The following is a 22,021-nucleotide window of genomic DNA, read 5'->3' as shown; positions in this document are numbered from 1 at the left end:
CGACAGCTTTACGACCCGTCAGATATTCATTTAATTAAATCTCTCGAAGTTACGATGCGCGTGGAGTGCAGTGGCAGCACAGTTGTGTACAATAAGTTGGGGCTGAGGCAACTGGTAGTGCAGCCTGCACCTCAACAACTATCACCGCCTCACATGGTCTTTCAACACATCACCCAGTTACGATGGGTTGTGTAGTATTTTTTGCTTTCGATACTCGTATATCCCCTAAAAATGTCAGGAAAAAGAACGAGTAACACTTCTCAAGGATCTTCTGCCAAGAAGCAAAGGAAATCTATCAATATCAACACAAAGCTTAAGATCATCAAGCAACATGAAGATGCAAAGAGTGTTCAAAACAAGGAGACAGCCAAGACTACAATAGGATACAATGCTTTGATAACACCAGCGAAAAGGCCTGATACATGAGATGGATAAATTGTTGGCCATTTGGTTTGACAACCTAATAAGCAAACAAATGCCTATTAGTCTAAATATGTTTAAATGTAAGGCACTCTGCATCTTCAACACGCTCAAATCATGTGGGGGAGAAGCATGTATGGAAACGTTTACGGTGAACCATGGCTGGTTCCAGAGCTTTCGTCACCAATTTAGTTTGCACAACCAAGTAAAACTGATGTCACTAATTTTCATGCATAGTTCACAGTAGTTCATAAAATTGCCAACAGATGGCACCAATAGGAGAGCGAATTTGTCAGCTACATTGGGGAAAATTGGAATTCATTTTTTATGTGAAATTGAGAAAAGTTGTTTATGGGGCCATAACGGGCCGAGTTCTAGTTACAGCAACAACAGAGTTATGATGCCATAACATACCTAACAGAGGTGCCATATTGGCACTTATGGTTCCAATAACCAGTTATCAGCGCCATAAGCTCCATTATGGCGCCATCATTGAGTTTCGGTTAATGGGGGACTTCTCTTATCGGCATCCCCAGGAACGGAACCCCCACTGATAACCGGGGACTGCCTGTAACTAGAACCCACAAATACTTGGAACCCTTATAAAAATTCTTAGAATTCCCTAAAGTGCCCACAAAAAAACCTATGCCTAAAAGAAATTTTGGATGAAAAAAAAAAAAAAATTATTTTCATTTAAATGTAACTTTCATGTTCCCTTTGTTTTTTATTACCATCTGAAGTCACCTGGGCATCAAATTTGCGAGTAAGAGTATCCATGGTGATCCAAAGCTTCCTTACTGCCTCCTTCAGGTCCTGGATGTTGGTCAGTCATTTTTTCTAATTTCATTTTATATTCTCAATCAGATTTAAGTCTGGGGGAATTGCCTGGCCACTCCAAAACACTGATATTGTTGTCCACAAAGAACTTTTTCACAGCTTCTGACCTGTGGGTAGGGGCACCATCATGCATAAAAAAGTCACTCATGATTACCCCACATCACCAAAATGTGATAGTACTTCAAAACATCAACACACTGGTACCTCGAGATACGAAAGGCTCAACTACGAAAAACTTGAGATACGAAAGCAAATACGAAGATTTTTGCGGCTCTGCATACGAAAATTGTTCAAGATACAAAGGTTGTTGCTGTAAAGTCCGAGATTCGCCCGGACCACCGATAACAATTTTAAAACTCGCGCTCCGCCAACTGAGTAGACTCGCCACCATCCTCCCGCTCTCCCACTGGTTCCTGATGCTAGTCACCACCATAAGATCCTTCTCTCCTATTGGTCAGCATCTTTCCCATGATCCCATGATGCATCTATGTAGCGGCGTGCTCTTTCGGCCACTTCGTGGCATCATCGGTATGAACGCACGCGATATTCATTCGTTCTATACGATTTCGTTTATTAACGTAAATTCGTTAGTGATTTCGTTGTAGTATACTTATCATATTGTCTGAGAACTTTACTATATACATATACTACATAACATAAGTACGTACAGTATCTACCTAATCATGGGTCCCAAGAAAGTTGAAATTCACGGAAAGAAGAGGATGCTTTCTTTGGAGACAAAGATGGACATAATTAAAAAGTATGAAGCTGGTATGCGATTGAGTGTGATCGCCAAGGAATACGGCCGAAATCCGTCAACAATAGGCACCATCCTTAAGCAGAAGGATGTCATCAAAGCAGCTACACCTTCCAAGGGTGTGACTATTTTGTCCAGCAAGAGGAGCCACGTGCACGATGAAATGGAAAGGCTGCTTCTTGTTTGGATAAAAGACAAAGAAATCGCTGGCGATACGATAACAGAGATGGCAATCTGCCACAAGGCCAGTGTTATTTTCGTTAATTTGATTGCCCATGCTGAAGACGACGGAGGAGAAGGGACATCCGACGCCAACCCTAGACTTCAAGGCTTCTCATGGGTAGTTCGAAAAATTCCATAAACAGACTGGCATCCATTCAATGGTGCGGCATGGGGAGGTGGCCAGCTTGGACACGAAAGCGGCCGAAGTCTTTATTAAGACGTTCGACGAGATGACTCTCAACAAAAGCTACAGTTCTCAGCAAGTCTTCAACTGTGATGAGACTGGCCTTTTTTGGAAAAAAATGCCTCGTCGGACGTACTACATCACGCAGGATGAGAAGAACCTACCCGGGCATAAGCCTATGAAAGACAGGCTTACGCTCGTACTTTGTTCCAACGCCAGTGGGGATTGCAAGGTGAAGCCCCTACTTGTCTATCATTCCAAGACTCCTCGAGCCTTCGAGGCCCACAAAGTGCTTAAGGAGAAGCTTCCTGTGATGTGGAGGGCTAATGCGAAAGCCTGGGTAATGAGACTTTTGTTCACCGAGTGTGGGTAAATCTGTGTTTTGGCACGACAGTGAAGAAATTCTTGGAAGAGAAGCGCCTCCCTCTGAAATGTCTGCTGGTGTTGGACAATGCCCCTCCCCACCCTCCTGGCCTCGAGGAAGATATCCTAGAGGAGTATTCGTTTATCAAAGTTCTTTATCTTCCGCCTACCACCACCTCTCTCCTTCAGCCCATGGACCAGCAAGTGATATCAAACTTCAAGAAGCTGTATACGAAACATCTTTTCAAGAGATGTTTCGATATCACTGATACCACAAACCTCACCTTGCGTCAATTTTGGAAGGAGCATTTCGATGTTGTGATATGCATCCGACTCATCGACCATGCTTGGCAGGAGGTTTCGAGGCAAACCTTGAATTCCTCGTGGAGGAAACTCTGGCCTGATGCCATATCCGCCCGAGACTTCAAGGGACTCGACGTGGGCGAAGCTGGTGCTGCAGATTCAGGAACAGTCGACGATCCTGAAACTGTTTCGCAACCAGATCTTGATGAGATTGTTGCAATCGGCAAGCCCATGAGGCTGGTCGTCAACGAGGACGACATCAATGACCTTCCCAAGGAGCACCAAGAGGAGCTTACGACGGATGACCTGAAGGAGTTGGAGGCCATGCAACATAACGTCGTTCAAGAAGAGTTCTCTAGCAGCAGCGAGGAGGAGGACGACGACTCTAAGAGTCTAAGACAACGGCAGAAATTAAGGATGCTCTTCTAGCTGCTTTTCATAAGGTGCAATCATTCGTGGAAAAGAGACACCGCGAAAAGGCTTACACAGGTTGTACGCTTGCGCAGTTCGATGACGTTTGCCTGAGTCGTTTCAGGAACATTGTCAAAAGCAGGCAGAAGCAATCTCCCTAGGATAGTTATTTGTAGGAGTAAGCAAAAAGGAAGAACCAAGTGATACTACAAAAAAATAAGAGTTGAAAGTGGTGAAGAAGTTGCAATTTTCTATAAAAAAAAAAAGTATAGTATAAAAAAAGTCAGAAAAAAAATGTAAAAATAAAAACAAAAAAAAAAATTTAATTTAAGTTTTTTGTAAGTTAGGTGTTACAGTTTTGTTAATGTGTTTCGTAAAGTTTAGCTTGTTTTCCTGACATTTTTTTATGTGTTTTGTAAAGTTAAGTGTACGTATCTGCCGTTTGTCCTCCTCCTCTGTCGCCACTTTCGGAGATAGCCTCACTCGAAAGGTAAGCTTCCACATTTTACTACATACGTACGTACAGTATTTCTTGTACACCATGTACACTAATACACTTTATTTACAGGTACTATGCAGTACATATTAGCAGTACGTATTAAGTTAGGTATTGAATGGTCCAAATTGTTGTAGTATTTCATTGTTTAAAGGTCAATTTAGCTTTATTATGAAATTTACTGGGGTGTTTTTGGAGGGCTTGGAACGGATTAGCCATTTTACATGTAAAATGCGGTTCAACATACAAAAAACTCATGATACGAAGGCCACCTCAGAACGGATTAATTTCGTATCTCGAGGTACCACTGTATAATTACTGCTATTCATTGTTACATTCTTAGGAAGAAAGCACAGTCCACTAGTGCCCTCATTTCCACTAAAAACACTTCAAACCAAAACACAGTCAGGGTGCTTCACTGTTTTCACTTTGTACCAGGGGTCATAACAAGACATTGCTTGGACGCTCAACGATGTTGGAGCCACATCTGACCAACCTTAAGGTGCTTTCATCCCTAAACATCACTTTCTGCCACTGCTCAGAGGTCCAGTGCTTGTATTTATTACAGAAATTAAGCTGATTCTTCTTTATTGGTACAGTTAGCTTGGGCTTCTTGGCGGCCAGGTCCTTCTGCAGGTGGTATTGAATAGTCCATACAGAGACCTCCTTCAGTACTTCAGAGTGCTAGTACGTACTTGGCTCTTCATAATCATGTTAGTACCAACAGACGTCTTCTATGGGGCCCTAGAGCCAGGTTTTCTGTGTGGTGCATTGCAAGGGGCTGTATGCAGCAGCTTTCCTGAAGTTGTAAATTGCCATACCAGTGATTTTCAGGTCTGTTGTTATGCATATTGCAGACATGCCTTCTTCTAATAGGGTGAGGACACAGCTCTTCACTTCCATTGAAAGCTCAGTTCAACCCATTCTGACCACTTGCAATGAAGTTATAGGGCAGCAAAGTTTGTGGAAAAGTGAAAATGATGACATTTAACATTGACATAATTAGTTTCTTCCTCAATGGGCGTGGGTGGCTCACTGAAGGGTGTAGGCTTGGCAGAGTAGCGGAGTAAGTCTGAGACAACTACACCAAGCGAAGTTAAGTGCCACTCACTTTTCCTATGGTGGGGACGCAAGTGAAAACTAAAAACTTCCTTGTGTATAAAATGTATAATTTTCGCAAGCACTGTATTTTGTTAGTTCAAACTCAGGAAAAACTCACTAAAAATGCTTATACATGGATTTTTTCATAGTTATTGAACAAAAAGTGCATTTAATCATGAAATTAACATGAAAATACAGTAATTTTTATATATTTCACATAAAAAAATACTGTGAATACTTGAATTTCCCACAAATAATGGGTAGATATGGTTCATTGAGAAATCCGCGAATACGTGAGTCCATGAATGTCGAGAACAGGAATACGGGGGCTCCACTGTAGTTGTCCACTGCAGTAAAAGGATTTTATAAGGTAAACCTTATTGTCAGAGAACATGCAACTGGCTAAATCCACTGTTTTCAATGAAAACAGTATTCATTACAATAAAGTTACCGCATATTTCCGCGTATAAGATGACCTTTAAATCCCAAAATTCATCCCTAAAAATTGGGGGTCGTTTTATACTATAATTCTAAAAATCAACCCTTGAATTCTAAGATGTGTATCGGTAGGCTAGCCTCGGCCTCGGTAGTATAGCCTAACCTGATGATTCACATTATGAAATAAACTGATAGTCAAGGTAATAAAACCATTTTTACCTTATATATTATTGGCATATCTTCATAACAAATAGCCTATTTGAGGAATAATTCTAAATCAATGAAACAAACTTTTATCAATGCGATCCCAGCTGAGAAAATGTAAAAATTGAGTTACGGTTGCTCTAACAGCAACCTTTATCTTTTGGTAACCTTTCAGAAACTTCAGCAGTAGTGTAATTACAGTAATAATAACATTTAGGATAACAATATTAATTTTTCATTAAAAGTTTCTCATACATATCACATGATTGATCAAATCTGCCACCATCATAAGGAATCCATACTGGTTCTGGCGAGTTGACTTTGGCTTCGTCGTTGATATCATACACATCATCTTCGGTACCAACCATGGCACTTTTTAAATGATTTTATGACACTTTCAATTTTCATGTTTCCCATTTTTTTTAAAACAAAAATGCACGCAAGGCTGTTTGTAACTGTTTAGAACAATTCACTCTTATGAACAGTAAGTGCGTACGATAATTATCATTCTTTATTGTATTGTTATTAGTGGTTGTTTGAGAATGGCGACAAAACAAAACAATGGTTTCCCTTTTAGGCAACGTCAGTATGAAAAACATGAAATAGAATCTGCTTTGTTAAACCCACCTTTGATAATTTACGAAAGGAATGTATCTGAATTAAGTTCCATTTGGCAACTAAAGACAGTGATGATATCAGTAAAACATGATCAGCTGATTATTTCAAGATTGTAAACAAAACTAAAATGCAAATGACTCATTGCTCTGTTCAATAATACATGGAATATTATTATAGTAAAACAAATTTATTAAAATGATCATTATTCTCAATGCAACTATTATTCAACCTTTGCAAGTGGATCTATCAGTGTAATAACCTAATACTCTTTCTCTCTCTTGTCTACTAAAGATACTCCACAACCGAATTGAGAAACAGCTGATTGCTAACGTCATTTACCGTAACTATCGAGCGTTTTTAAGAGCTCCATTACAATTGTCAAGTTGTAAAGCCCTGCCAATTTTTAATAGTGGCTTCCATAAGTAAAAAAAAATACATTTTTATTCATCCCTCATGCAATGGAGATCTCATGAAAGAATACTAGTAAATTAAAGCTTCAGGTTATAGCCGTGGCTGAATACAACGAATAATGGCCAGGCGGTTAAGTGATGTTCAGAACTGAGGAAACTGCTTATACAATGAAGTAATATGTGTTTGTTTTCAACCAAACTTCATTAATTTACGATTAAAGGTATCTCTGAATTATATCTCTTCTAAGAAATAATGGCAATGAAGATATCGATAGTACTTTATCAGCTGATACTTTGAGAATGTAAACAATATCAAATGCAAATGGTGTACATGACGATGCTTATCTCTAATACAGTAACAATATGATAATAGTAATAAACTGTAATTGGATACAACAAGGAAAACAACCTTTATTTAAGTCATCATTACTATAAAAGGGATTTTGACGTAGGAAAAATCTATTTCTGGGCGAGGAAGCCGTGTCGCCCAGTGAAATATGTCTGCTTTAGCACTATTTCTAGTAAAATATTGCTATAATACCAGAGAACTGCTAAATTGGACATGTCAGAAGCCTCTGACTCGCTCACCTATATAAAAGGTGTCGGTATAAAACTGGGGCGAGTGTTAAACACTACCACAGCAACCCCTCCAATTAGCCTTTTCCTCATCAAAAGACCCTAAATACGGGGAGCCGACCCATAGGTCACACCTAGCTACCCCGTTGAAGGCGGCTGTGACGTCATACTTATCGATAGCAATGAAGCTTGGTGCACTGCAAGGGGAGGGGAAAAAACCAGGGGGGGATTTCACTGGGCGACACGGCTTCCTCGCCCAGAAATAGATTTTTCCTACGTCAAAATCCCCTTTTCTGGGCTCAGCCGTGTCGCTCCCGTGAAATTGTACCAGAGAAACACCAAGCTACTCATCTCTGAATGAACAGAATATTAAATTGTATAAACTAACACCATAGACCAAGTGAAATAGCAAAGAGATTTGCTGCGATAGGTAGGATGTTAATAAAACTGGCATAATGGAAAATATTCATATGACACAAGGACAGTACTATATTGATGTTGCAAGGAGACACTGACCTCCCTACAGCTATTGCCTGATATTTAAGATCCTCCAAGGACTTAAGGTAAAGCTTTGGAAAACCCAGTGCGACTGCCGACCAGTATATTTCTTCAGATCATGAAAGTTCATATATTTGAAGAAATTTACAGAAGTTGTTATAGCCCGAATAGCACGCGCTTTGGGAAAGGACCCTGGGCTGACTTCCTTGGTAAAATACAAAAACTGCTGCGTAATGCCCTTTAGGGATATGGTACCACCACCGCCCCACATGAAAAGGAGGGGGGGGGGGGCCTTCGGAAAAGGTAGATGTGCTAGATAAATAGTCCTTAGGGGTTTTAACAGTACATAAAGATGGATGTTGCGGAAGCGGAACAACCTTCCAAGGGGATCGCCTTACCAAAGGGTTCTCATTCTTAGCCATAAAATAATTATTTGGTGAAAGCAACACGTAACCCGAGGGAAGGAATTGTATATGCCCTTGGCCACTAGATAAAGATGACATCTCCGATGTTCTGGCACCTGAAGCCAGACTTAATAAAAACAGTGCCTTACGCAAAAGGGTTTGGCAATCACATTTGAAGTTGTCTGTTTTAGAGTCTAACCTGAGACCATCGTTAAGAAACCATAACACTGACGACGGCCTTTGAATGGGCCGCAGGCGTGCACAAGCCCTTGGGATTGAGGTGAAATAAGACTCAGTTAGATTTATACCAAACCGAGAAGAAAATCTTTTTCGGAGCTGACTTAGTGGTTGTTATTGTGGCAACTGCCAAGCCTTGTTCGAATAAAGGCCTGAAGAATGTTATAGTCACGTTCATTGTCATTACTTTGACATTGATTTCCTGAGAAATGTAGGCAATTGTTTAACTGCTGAATCATACTGGCGAAGTGTAGATTCTCTTTTGTCTGACTCCAAGAACAGAATGTTCTGTGGATCAATGTCCCCTACCCTCCTACCTGCAAACTTCATGAAATCCATAAAGATAGGGTTTTGTGAAGACCTGAGGAATCGAACACAGTCACCGTTTGAACTTGTTGCGTCAGCCTCAAGCCCGGGAGAGGGTGAGGATGAAGACCTAGTTCTAGGAGAAGGAGAAACCAATTGTTCTTGGGCCAGTAAGGAGCTATGAGAGCCACCTGACCTTTGAAGGATTTCAACTTGTGCAACACCTTCAGGAGAGGGTTCACTGGAGGGAATAAATAAACCTCCCTCCACTGGTTCCAATCTATACTCAGGGCGTCCGTAGCGTATGCTAGAGGGTCCATACTTTGGGCTACGTAACAAGGCAGCTTGTGGTTTGCCCCCTGTAGCGAACATATCTACTTTCAGACCCGGTACTCTCCTACAAACCCTCTCGAAGGGTTCCTGGTCCAGTGACCATTCTGGCTCCAGGGGGACTGACCGGGACAATGCGTCTGCTACTACATTGTGGACTCCTGCCAGATGGGTAGCCGATAGATGCCAGGTGTTCTTGTCAGTTAGAGAAAAAATTGCTATCACCCTGTGGTTCACATGACTTGACTTGGACCACCTCTGTTTATACCATGTATCACTACTGCACTGTCGAGAGCCAATCTGATATGAGTCTCCTCCGGAGGACGGAGCTTCTTTAAGGTCAGAAACACTGCCATAGCTTCCAGGATGTTGATGTGAAGCTTTTGGAACTGAGGTGACCAAGTTCCCTGAACCTTGTCGTGCTGTGAATAACCTCCCCAACCTGATAGTGATGCGACTGTATGCATCAGTAGGACGGGGGAGGGAACTGCAACTGTAACTCTTTGGCTATTGCCCATGGACATAGACGTTCCTTGGGAATCAGAGGTACCCGGCCGAACTTGTCACGACACTTGGCATTGGCCTTGAACGTCAAACTCGATTGATGTCCTTGAGCTTGGCTTTCAACAGAACGTCTGTGACTGACGCAAATTGGAGCGAGCCTAGGATCGTCTCCTGATTCCTTCTCGAAGCCTTTTTGCCTTTTAAGAATTGGCTTGTTACCTTGGCATCCCCTTCCCTGATGGAATGGAAAGGTTGTGTGAATCCAAGCCCCAATGGAAACCTAGCCACTGGAACTTGGATTCTGGGCCAATCGGGACTTGGTCCTGTTGATCTTGAACCCTATATATTCCAGGAAAGATATGACCCCGTCCATGGCTTTCCTAAACTTGTCTTTGACCATCTCCCAGATTAGCCAGTCGTTTAGGTACGCCACTACCAATAAAACCTGAGACCTTAGCTCCTGCACCACTACCTCCGCCAGTTCCGTGAAAACCCTTGGGGCTATATTCAGCCCAAAGGGCATCACATCACCTTGAAGGAATAAGCTTCTTTTACTAGTTTGAAGCCCAGGAATGGATGGGAGTGCTGAGCCGTCGGGACATGATAATAGGCGTCTGTAAGACCTATAGAGGTGGTGACGCCCCCACGGGGAAGTAAGGCCCTTACCTGAGAGATGGTCAGCCTTTAGAACTTGTCGCAAGGAATGTACAAGTTTAAACGGGACAAGTCTAAGATCACCCTCCTTTGGTCGGTCCCTTTCTTGGGACACTGAATAGACGACTTTGAAATTTTAAGTTCTTTGTCCTGGAGACTGCTCCCTTCTGGAGAAGGTCCCTGGGGTAATCCATCAACCCTTGGGTTGGATGCTGATAGATAGATACTATGTTTTCCGCCCAGCTGCTGAACTCCCAACGATGTTAAAAGAGATACAGCCTGCCTCCTATTTATATGATGAGGGTCGGGTTCCTTTCCTGACCATACACCTCTAGCTCGCCCTTGGGCTCCGGTTCCTCCACTCTGACGAAAGGGGGAACCTGTTGGCTAGCCGACGGCGAAAGGGAGACAAATTGAGGCTGTTGCCGAGGCTGAGTCTTAGAAGATGAAGGTTGGGGAACTTGCTGAATTAGTACAGCTTATAGCACAGGGTGCTGTTGCGGAACTTGGAAAGGTTGGTACCTTCTTTGACTTTTCCTAGTCCTAAAACTGGAGGAAGAAGACTCTTAATATCCTTTTGAAAGGGATGCCCCAACGCAATCTGATGCTTGATTAAAATGTGATGCCTCATTCTGAACCTCGTTTACTGCCGAAGCTGGAAGAGATCTGCACCCCAGATTGAGGAAGCCAGAAGCTGTTGGGTTCGTGCCTGATCGTAGCCTCGGATAGAACATGCTTCTTGCCATTTCTCTTAGTAACCGGCAAGCCGTACGAGGCACATTGCATGCTTAAAAGTAACTACTCCGCAATGACCTTATACAGCGGTTCATGAGCATACTCCAGAACCGCCGTCTCCGTCATCACTAGAGAGTTAAGAGACCTTGCAAGACGTGTCCTAGCATCAAATCCGGCTTGGATCAGTGCGTCTGACAGAGGCGCTCACTAAACAAGTTGATTGCACAGTTTGGCTTAAGCTTGCCTGCCGAGAATGTAGCCAGCAAACTTCCCACAAACTCTCTCTACCTTGGGGGTAGCAATGATGTGGAATCTGTCTCGCTAAGCTGGGGCTCTTCCCGAGTCACTGTCTGAAGGGTAAATCCTGCTACCTTTGATGTAAAAGGTAAGGAGTTCCCGTCATGTTGTTACCTTAGTATTTGAGCAGATCCACTTCTAGGCTCCATATCTATACTTGATGAGCCTGATTGCTAGAAAGGATAACAGTCCCCTTGGAGACCTTGTCCTTTCTAATCGAAGCTGCCTCCATAAGCCTAACATAAGCTATAAATGGTGGCCATAACCTTTCGGGAAATAACTCGAAATCCTCGAGTCTATGTGTACCACAACCTTCTACAGTCAACATCCCGCTGACAACGGAGCGAAGTTCACTACCCTCATCACCAGGGTGGAACGGAGGGAATGTGGACCCGTCAGGCATGCTCTGACCTTGCACCAAATTACTAGGAGTGCCGGAACTGCCGACTCCTGTCTGAGACCTGCAATCAGGGAGTCCTGTGCACGTAAACGTTTTAAAAACACCCTTTCAAACCTTGCTGCGACTGAACTGACTAAGCTAGCAAGACTACTGGCCTGATTTAAAATATTCGTGTTGAACAGGTCTTTGCCGACTAAAGGGGAACCTTCCAGCGCTCCCTACGGTACCTTATGAGGTATCCGACCTCTAGACGTTGCAGGGATGGGACTTGAGGGGCAATGGGAAGAGTTCTCTCCTTGAGGCCTTGGATCTCATCCTAGGTTTAATATGTGTATGAACCTCTGGAACCTGCCCAGGCCTTGGCTTTGTGTCTGATTGGCTTTTAAGCAAGGTTTTACCCGAAGGTTTTCTCTTTAATCTAGGAATCACAGAGAAGGAATGCGACCTGGGAGGGGGCAAAACCTCCTGTGAAACCCATGAAGGAATTTGGAGTAAAGGGAGAGGAAGAATCAGAGTCACTCGAGGAAAGACCCCGGTGACCAACTAGGCTAGCCTCATTAACACTGTTACCTGTAACCATATCTAGTGTAATGGGCAAATCCTCACTAGTTCAAGTGAGACTTCTTCCAAACCAAGGTCTGGCAATTCTGCCTCTTGCTGTTCCATAACTGAATCTTGAATTTATTTGATAATTGGTGCTGCGACTTTTGGGTCAACGTATCCGGCAGCTTTCCCGGCTGGGGAGGCTGCCATATCTTGAGGTAGCATAAAAAGGCTTAGCTACCCCTACGTTTCTGTCCAAAACCTCCAACCCAGACCTTGAGGGTGGAGAGTGCAGCATGCTTAACAGACTGCTGTCTGTAATGCAAGGAATGTGTCAATTTCGAGTAAAATCTTTGAACATTATGCTTACATATGTTGAAATTAATTAATGTAATTTAATTTACAGAAATTTTAATTATTTATTTATTTATATAGTAATTTATTTGATTATTATTTAGTTATTTATTTTATTTTAATTGTTTATTTAGTTATCTTATTTATTTATTATTATTATTATTATTATTATTGTTTTTATTTATTTTTTATTTATTTTTTTTTTTTTTAACACTAATCCAAGTAGTGTAATATAATTCCATCACAATATGTATAGAACAAGCAGTGCGGTAACTTATCGAACAGGTAACCTGTTGTACAAGTCGTAGCAGGCAAAGCCGTTTACGTGATGCCAGACTACGGAACCGGTAAGCAATACTGCGCACGCGGGGCATGGTTCCGGCAAACATCATGGTTGCACAGATCCTGTAGATCGGCAACCAGACACTGAGTGGCCTGTAAGTGCAATAATATATGAGAACAATTGCACAAACTTATAGGATTATTATGATGATAATGTCATATGCCGGAGCATGCCGAACTGAAATAAATATATATATAAAAAATATATATGTATATATAATTCATATATTTACGTCCCGGGGACTATAATAATTTAAAACCACCCGGAGCTGTATGACCCGGAGTGGGGGGTACACGAAGTAACCCGGGACGGCCACATGAACTCGCAAGTTCCGTGGCAAAAGAAAGGAAAATAATATATATATAAAAATATATATGTATATATATATTCATATATTTACGTCCCGGGGACTATAATAATTAAAACCACCCGGAGCTGTATGACCCGGAGTGGGGGGTACACGAAGTAACCCGGGACGGCCACATGAACTCGCAAGTTCCGTGGCAAAAAAGAAAAGAAATAAAAATAAAAGGGAGAAATAAAATAACAAATATAATATCTCCGCCTACGGAAGAGAAACTTCCGTAAACATAGCCCTCAACGACTACCGGAGAGGCCTGAATCTAAATCCGCCTTATGCGGAGAGGGAATGTTTTAGGCGGATGGATGTAAGCTCCGGAAGCTGAAAGAAGCAGAGCGCAACAACTCCACGGAAGCCGAGGCTGAATACGCAAAGCAATCAACAACTCCGGAGGCGGTCGGCTGAGAAGCGACACCCACCAACCTAAGGTCCTGGAGGACCCTCTACACCCCCCCCTCTGCTGATGGGAACGGCTGTCAGCGACAACCGAGGCGAGAGGAGCACCCAACTACTGGGGGCCCCACGTGAGGGGGAGGGAAGGAGGGCTGATGGGGTGACGATCACGTGATCAGCGTATCCTCGCAAATAAAAGATTACGAGGAAAACGCAGGCATAGCCTATGTAGGCTAACCGACCTAACATCCAAAATATACATAGACAAAATAAAATCAATTACTTAAAGCTAAAAGAAAATCATGCTTTAACACGGGGGAAATGAAAATAAACTGTCGTAAAATATAAAACCGCAATGAAGGCCACTCGATAACAGTGGGAAAAACTACTTGCTTACTGACAAAACGATAAGAAACGGCAAGCTGACGAAAAGAAAAAAGGGAAAATTCTTGAATGAAATAGGACGGTGGATAAACGGCGAAGCACGAAACAAAGAAACGTGCTCGAAAGAAGACCCCCGTGAAAAACGTGAAAATAATGAAAATAACAAAACATAAATGGAAATCGGATCGACTAAAAACTGCCACCCAAGAATAAATATATATACATACATATATATATATATATATATAATATATATATATATATATATATATATATATATCTATATATATATATATAATATATTATATATATATATATATACATATATACATACATACATGTACTGAAATATCACATGTTACAAGCAGAGAGGAAGACTACTCGAAGTCGGTACAATTCAAGCGTAAATCGGTACAATTCAAGGGTAAGCCGTAAAGGCGACTTGCCGCCCGCCCCCTATTTAAAAGTGACGCCTAATAAAATCCTAAATAAAGGCAAAACGATAGGCAAATTCACTCCCTAAATATTGAAAAAGGGCGGAACCAGTACTTAACTTGGGTGAAGAGGTTGATGACGATCCGTAACCAGAATAAAAATAAAAGAACAAATAGTAATATTCGAACTTGCGAACACGGAATGGCTATCGAAAAGTATGACGTCACAGCCGCCTTCAACGGGGTAGCTAGGTGTGACCTATGGGTCGGCTCCCCGTATTTAGGGTCTTTTGATGAGGAAAAGGCTAATTGGAGGGGTTGCTGTGGTAGTGTTTAACACTCGCCCCAGTTTTATACCGACACCTTTTATATAGGTGAGCGAGTCAGAGGCTTCTGACATGTCCAATTTAGCAGTTCTCTGGTATTATAGCAATATTTTACTAGAAATAGTGCTAAAGCAGACATATTTCACGGGAGCGACACGGCTGAGCCCAGAAATGTAGTTGTACTGTTTAATTTTTGCAAATAATCAATTTCCTCCAAAAAACATTGGTTTTGTAATTTAGAAGTCATCCTATACCACAGATATGAGATAAATTCATGAAAATTTGCCATGATTTTTTACCTCGTCTTATCTAAAGGGCGTCTTATACACAGAAATATACAGTAATTCCAAGCAAAAAGGCTTATTTGACCAATGGGTTTGAAAAACTGCAATGAAAACACAGTCAACAAGCATAAAAAGGAAAAGGAATACTCAAGATTAATCAACACGAAAACACAGTCAACAAGCATAAAAAGGAAAAGGAATACTCAAGATTAATCAACACAAGTTCAAATAGCAAAAGTCATGCAGAGAGTTGCGAAACTGTTGAACTCGATGGTGCCCAGAAGCAAAGTGGTGTACATACTGACAGGTGGGTTCTGCCCTACCCATCAGTAATTTACTAGCTTGTCAATAAGTCTGAATGGCCATTCCAGTTTGCATTCGCAAGCTAAATCCTATAGAGTTTATATTTTTGTAGGAACAAAGTCCTTGCATGAATTTCTTAAATAATGAATTTATTCCATTGTGTGAGCTCGGGCTCTGAAATTACAAGATCTTTGATTCAAGGAAGTGTAATTGCGGTATAAAGAGAAGTGAATGTAAATGAGTTTTTATAAGGCGATTGCACCATGCATCTTTTTTAACTGAACAAGCATATGCTCTGAAATTCTAGATTTATGATTAAAAGAAATACAGTTCCCTTAGCCTACTGTTCCCTCCATAATATCCCAATGGAATTTGGTGGTTCTGACTTTTGATTTCCTGTGATGAACATGTTTAACATTTTCAATGTCCTACGTAGTGTAAATGCCTTAAAATCACTCCAGATTTTTTGTTTCCAACTTTTACTATTTGGTATTATGATGAAAAAATGATCCAATTATAAACTACAAAACACACTTACCATGAAAAAATACATAGCAATACAAACATTGCAGGGGATTGGCTACTTCTACACCTTAACCCTTAAACGCCGAAGCGGTATTTTAAAAATCATCTCCCATATGCCGGCGGCGTTCGCGAGTGAGCGCCGAAGCAGAAAAATTTTTTTTTTCAAAAAATCACAGCACGCTTAGTTTTCAAGATTAAGAGTTCATTTTTGGCTCCTTTTTTTGTCATTGCCTGAAGTTTAGTATGAAACCATCAGAAATGAAAAAAAATATCATTATCATATATAATTATTGGGATATATGACAGCGCGAAATAAAATTTCATATATAATTGTATACAAATCGCGCTGTGAGCAAAACGGTTAAAGCTAACGAGTTAATTTTTTTCGTTGTATTGTACACTAAATTGCGATCCTTTTGGTATATAGCACATTGTAAAACGATCAAGGCAACACAGAGAAAATATTATCACAAAATGATGCATGAATTCGTAACGCTTGGACGTAAAAAAAAAAAAGCTGTTTTCAAAAATTCACCATAAATCGAAATATTGTGCTAGAGACTTCCCGTTTGTCGCAAAATGAAAGTAATTGATTGAATATTACTAGATTGTCAGTGTTGTAGCTTACAATTGCAGTTTTCGACCATTTCGGTCGAGTTAAAGTTGACCGAAGGATGAATTTTTTCTATTTATCGTTATTTATATAAAAATATTTCAAATCTGATAAAAGCTACAACCATGGGTTGTTTTTTGTTGTATTCTACATGAAATTCCACACATTTTCATTTATAAAACTTTATGTAACGACTAATTTAAAATGGTGCAAATATTACGACAATCTGACAAAAAAATTTATGATTTTTTCGGAAGAGTTACCGCGCAGACGTAAGGAAAAAGTTTATTTCATAAATTCACCATAAATAAAATTATTGTGCTAGAGACTTCCAATTTATTGCAAATAAAGGTAAATGATTGAATATTACTAGAATGTAATATTTTTAGCTTACAATTGCGTTTTTTTACCATTTCGGTCGAGTCAAAGTTGACAGGAGGTTGAAATTTTGGCACTTACCGTTATTTATATGAAAATATTTCAAAATTGATAAAAGCTACAACCATGGGTTGTGTTTTGTTGTATTTTACATGAAATTGCACACATTTTCATATATAAAACTTTATGTAACGGCTAATTTAAAATGGTGCAAACATTACAAAAATCGGACAAAAAAAATTTCTTATTTTTTCCGGAAGTTACCGCGCGGATGTAAGGAAATTTTTTTTTTTTTTTTTTCATAAATTCACCATAAATCAAAATATTGTGCTAGAGACTTTCAATTTGTTGCAAAATAAAGGTATATGATTGAATACTACTAGAATGTAAGAGTTTTAGCTTACAATTGCGTTTTTTTACCACCATTTCGGTTGAGTTAAAGTTGACCGAAGGTTGATATTTTGGCACTTATCGTTATTTATATGAAAATATTTCAAAACTGATAAAAGCTACAACCATAGGTTGTTTTTAGTTGTATTCTACATGAAATTGCGCACATTTCCACATATAAAACTTTATGTAAAGGCTAATTTAAAATGGTGCAAACATTACGACAATCGGACGAAAAAATTTATGATTTTTTCAGAAGAGTTACCGCGCGAACGTACGGAAAAAGTTTTTTCATAAATTCACCATAAATCAAAATATTGTGCTGGAGACTTCCAATTTGTTGCAAAATGAAGGTAAATGATTGAATATTACTAAAATATAAGAGTTTTAGCTTACAATTGCGTTTTTCGACCATTTCGGTAGTCAAAGTTGACCGAAGGTTGAAATTTTGGCACTTACCGTTATTTATATGAAAATATTTCAAAACTGATAAAAGCTACAACTATGAGTTGTTTTTAGTTGTATTCTACCTAAAATTGCGCACATTTTCATATACAATACTCCATGTAACGGCTAATATAAAATGGTGCAAAAATTATGTCAAAGTGACGAAATAATTTCTGAGATGTGTCGCTGATGCTTTTTAGTGCGAGAAGAAAGAAATTCGCGCTTGCGAGCCTGGGAAACGATTGTAAACAAAACAATACCTTGATCTGTGAGCTCCCAGCATCTCCCAAGGCACGATTCAAAAGTTTTCGCCTAGTAGGCTTATAAATATTTTTCGGGGAGTTTTTAAAAAAACTTTTATATCGACGTACCATACGTCCAATCGGCACCCAACAGACAATTTATATAGACGTTTAATACGTCCAATCAGCTTTAAAGGGTTAATATGGTAGAGTAATATTTGACATTTCATAGCAAGCACTGTGGTTACTAACATTCATTCATTAAAAAAAAAAAAAAAAAAAAATTGAGAAAAGGTCTCAACATAACATATAAAATTGTGAGCATATTTTTTAAAATCACATCAACATAACAGGAAAATGCAACTTACATGAATGAGCTTCTTCCAATAAATCACTGTACTCTGAGGGAAGTAACTGACTTTCTTCTTGCACTTCATGAGAATATAAGAAATCCTTCAAAATATTGCAGACTAAATTAGACCATGTATTTCTGAAATTATCAGTTCTGTCACTGGAATCCACAATATACTGCAAAATATCTGTTTTCTCTTTCAGATACTCTTCATAAAGACTGTAAGCTTCACTAATGGGATCAAGATTTTCCATAGTCATTTGAATCCACTTATCTTCTAAGGCTTGGGTACATTTCAACCACTCATTCTGCGATGCCCCGAAAACAGGGACAGAGTCACTTTCAACAAGCTTGTGCAAAGCATCATGGGATAACTTTGACTGCTTGCCTCCCCATACTGCTCGAAGAGGCATGATGGGGGCTAAAAACAAAGCAGACCCATCTTTCAGGAAATCAATTGTATTCTGAGCAAACTCAAAGGCAGTGTTTACTATATGATTAACCATTTCTTCAGTATTCATTCCATAATACTCTGAACTTCCTTCTGGATGATTCTTAGGAACAAACACTGGTAATGGTGTGTCACATGAAGCTCTTATACACTTTGGCCCAGTTTCCAGTGCCTCAGCAATGCATGAAACTCCCGTTAAAATTATGCATATAGTGTTGGGAGGCCAACTCGCTTGTTGCTCTTTTAACAGATTCATTCCATCTTCATCAAAATATACATCTTCATCTATGAAAGAAATTGGAAAGCTTGATGTTAGCTGTTTCAAGTTGTCAAGATACTTGACATTTCCTATAACCACAGCACGTTTAAACATACCATCTTTCTTCATCTGACTTTTCTTTATGGAAACAGTTTTCGTTGGAAATGGTATAGAAGAGACAACATTCATTAGCTCGCGCATCATTTTAGCCCAACTATGCTTGGGATTCAGCACATGTTCTCTAATTTCTGTAACTCCAACCAGATTCAAATTGCGATTTGAAGTTCGAAAATTCTGAAAGATTTCATCAGGCAGAAGTGAGCTCATCCACTCACAAGCAAGTTTTGTCCACACATCACAAAACATATTGTAAGAAACATAAAGAGCTTGAACAGTTTTAACAGTTGCACAAAATGAATAATTCAGTCTACATGCTCTATGAAGAGTTGGGTGATTATGGAATGCCTCCTCCACAGCAATAAGCAAGGGAATAGGTGGTGATAAAATGAAAACTCCATTGGGCTCCAACATTCTCTGAATCTTCTGGTGAACTTTGTTGAATCTACTAGTCTTATCTTGAAGGTGATAAGCTACAGACTCTAAAGGTAGACAGGAGACATCTGTGGTTATTAATTGTTTCAAGACAAAATTGCATTGCTGACAATCTGGATGTTGGGAAACCCCCGCTATATCATAAATACCACACACTAATATCCAAAGAGACTTTTGGGGAAACTTCTCTTTATTCCTCTTCACTTCCTCAACTAATGCTTCTGGACTAAGATCATCTGCTGATATTATGTTTACCTGAAAAACATAAATTATTAAAACATGACTTGATTCACTCTTATTTTCTACAAAACTAAACTTTTGGAAATGCTATACTACATAAATTATTGTCAGTAGTCATGTTTTACATATACCTACAGAAATTAAAATTAGTACTGTATGCAAAAAGACAATTGCAGTATCTGAAGAATAAAATCCACATTAAGAAAAAAAATTGAAACCATTTTTTTTCAAATGTCTAGAATTTCAGACAATTTGGTATAGCCAATCACTGTATGTCTGAATTTCTTACCCAAGACCAAGGGACAAAAACAATGCAGGTATGGAATCGCATAAAAAGCCTATTTTTAATAACATTAACACATCAAAGTTGTTACATTTGGAACTAGTTTCACAAAAATTAAGTGGTAAAAATGAATATTTATAATAAAATAAAAATTTATATATACTTTCCAAGTAATTACATAGCTATTAGTTTTATTTATTTGCAGCAGTTTGGATTCAAATTTGGCGGTAGCAACAACGGCATTGTAAAGGGGACACCAGTCTTGACCCCTAGCGAGAGGATTAGGAATGACTCGGCAGACAATCTCATTTCAATTCGTCTTATATCAGAGGGGAGGAGGGAGGGCTCTGATTACGTAATTACAGGCGGTCCCCGGGTTACGACGGGGGTTCCGTTCTTGAGACGCGTCGTAAGCTGAAAATCGTCGTAAGCCGGAACATTGTCAAATATCCTAAGAAAACCTTACTTTTAATGCTTTGGGTGCATTGAAAACTATGTAAACTGCATTCTTATGGCAATTTTCATCACAAAAACCACCAATTATTGATTATTTTGCATTTTTGGTGTCGTATTTCATCTCCCAGATGAGCGTTGTAGGCGTCGTAACCCTGGAACATGCATCGTAACCCTGGAAATAACGTCTATTGACAAGCGTCGTAACCTCGGAACGTCGTAAGCCGACACCGTCGTAACCCGGGGACTGCCTGTACTTGGTACGTACATATGAAATTTTATTTTATTACAAAAATGTCTTTTTACATAAGTAACTTACCAAGTAATTACATAGCTGATTCCCACATTGACAGGAGGTGGGATACATGGACATATTCTACTCTAAAGCATTATGTCATGTAATGAATTAGAAATAGAAAAGCTGCTAGCATTGAAACAATGCTTGTTGTTACCTGTTAGTCAAAAGAACTTGCAGTAGAAACTGGCTCTGGTTGTTCAATTTAACCTGTAGTGGCACGGCAGTAAAGACAAGGGTCACCTCCACTTAAGGGTCTAACTTTGTAGCAGAGGAGTACTCAGATCACTACCAAAGCATCAGTGAAAGTTATGCAGCCATGGAACTATCCAGTGGTAAGCCAAACTTTCAAGGTGCCCTTGCCCTGGGTGCAATACCATAATAAACACAACCACATTATGATGTCACTTACACTGAAGTAAAACCACAAACCATCCACTAAAGTGTCAGGTGCTCTGGGTACACTGCACCCTCCTGGCTCCCTAAACTTTGACACTTCACTACAAGGTGAAGGTTCAGACAATAGGAGTGAATTCTATATTTGCTTCAGCAATACCATGTCAGTAACTAAAATTTTCAAGGTACGCCAAAATTCTAAACAACTTTTAAAAACTCTCAAAATCATGAGAAACGAAGAACGATCACACTACCAGGTCAAATGTTGAATGGACCTAAGAGAGATATAATACCTGAAAGCTAATGAGGTAGAGGCTGTTCTAACATCTTCAGCTTTTGCTAAAATGAGGTAAATGCTTCTGCTAAATCTGAGTGTCTCAAAAGATAAAAGTTCATTACAGTAAATGGCAAGATGTTCTAATCAGAGGACGAGATGTGAACTTACCATAACATCCTGGGTTAGAAGTGGTCTAGGATTCTGGTTTTCTAAGAAATACCAGACCATCCAGCCAGGCAGAGAGCTCTCTATTCCTCCTCAGTGCCAAAGAGCACTTTAGGCTCAAATAGAACAAGCTTGTGTTAAACTATAGTTATTGTCAGGAGTTCTAATCAGAAGAGACTAACTCTTGCTAAAACAACATGGTTCCTGGATGGCCTTCGAACTTAAACAGAACGGAAAATCTATTCTCCTCAGCAAGTGAGCACTATCGGGCTT

General features: G+C 39.8%; 1 protein-coding gene across 3 annotated transcripts in view; it reads right to left on the bottom strand.

Moving 5' to 3' along the window:
• LOC135205603 (uncharacterized) overlaps positions 1-22,021 on the bottom strand; it is a 330,266-nt gene that overhangs the window by 237,763 nt on the left and 70,482 nt on the right. For all 3 annotated transcript variants that reach the window (XM_064236376.1, XM_064236378.1, XM_064236377.1), the window contains exon 5: positions 18,394-19,894. In XM_064236376.1, the coding sequence (XP_064092446.1) occupies positions 18,394-19,894 (1,501 nt within the window). The remainder of the gene's footprint in view (positions 1-18,393; positions 19,895-22,021) is intronic.

Source organism: Macrobrachium nipponense, chromosome 24 (genome assembly GCF_015104395.2).
Source record: "Macrobrachium nipponense isolate FS-2020 chromosome 24, ASM1510439v2, whole genome shotgun sequence".
In the NCBI taxonomy this organism is placed as follows: Eukaryota; Metazoa; Arthropoda; class Malacostraca; order Decapoda; family Palaemonidae; genus Macrobrachium; species Macrobrachium nipponense.
Note: the sequence above shows the minus strand (reverse complement) of the source record. Positions and strands in the feature narration are given on the sequence as shown.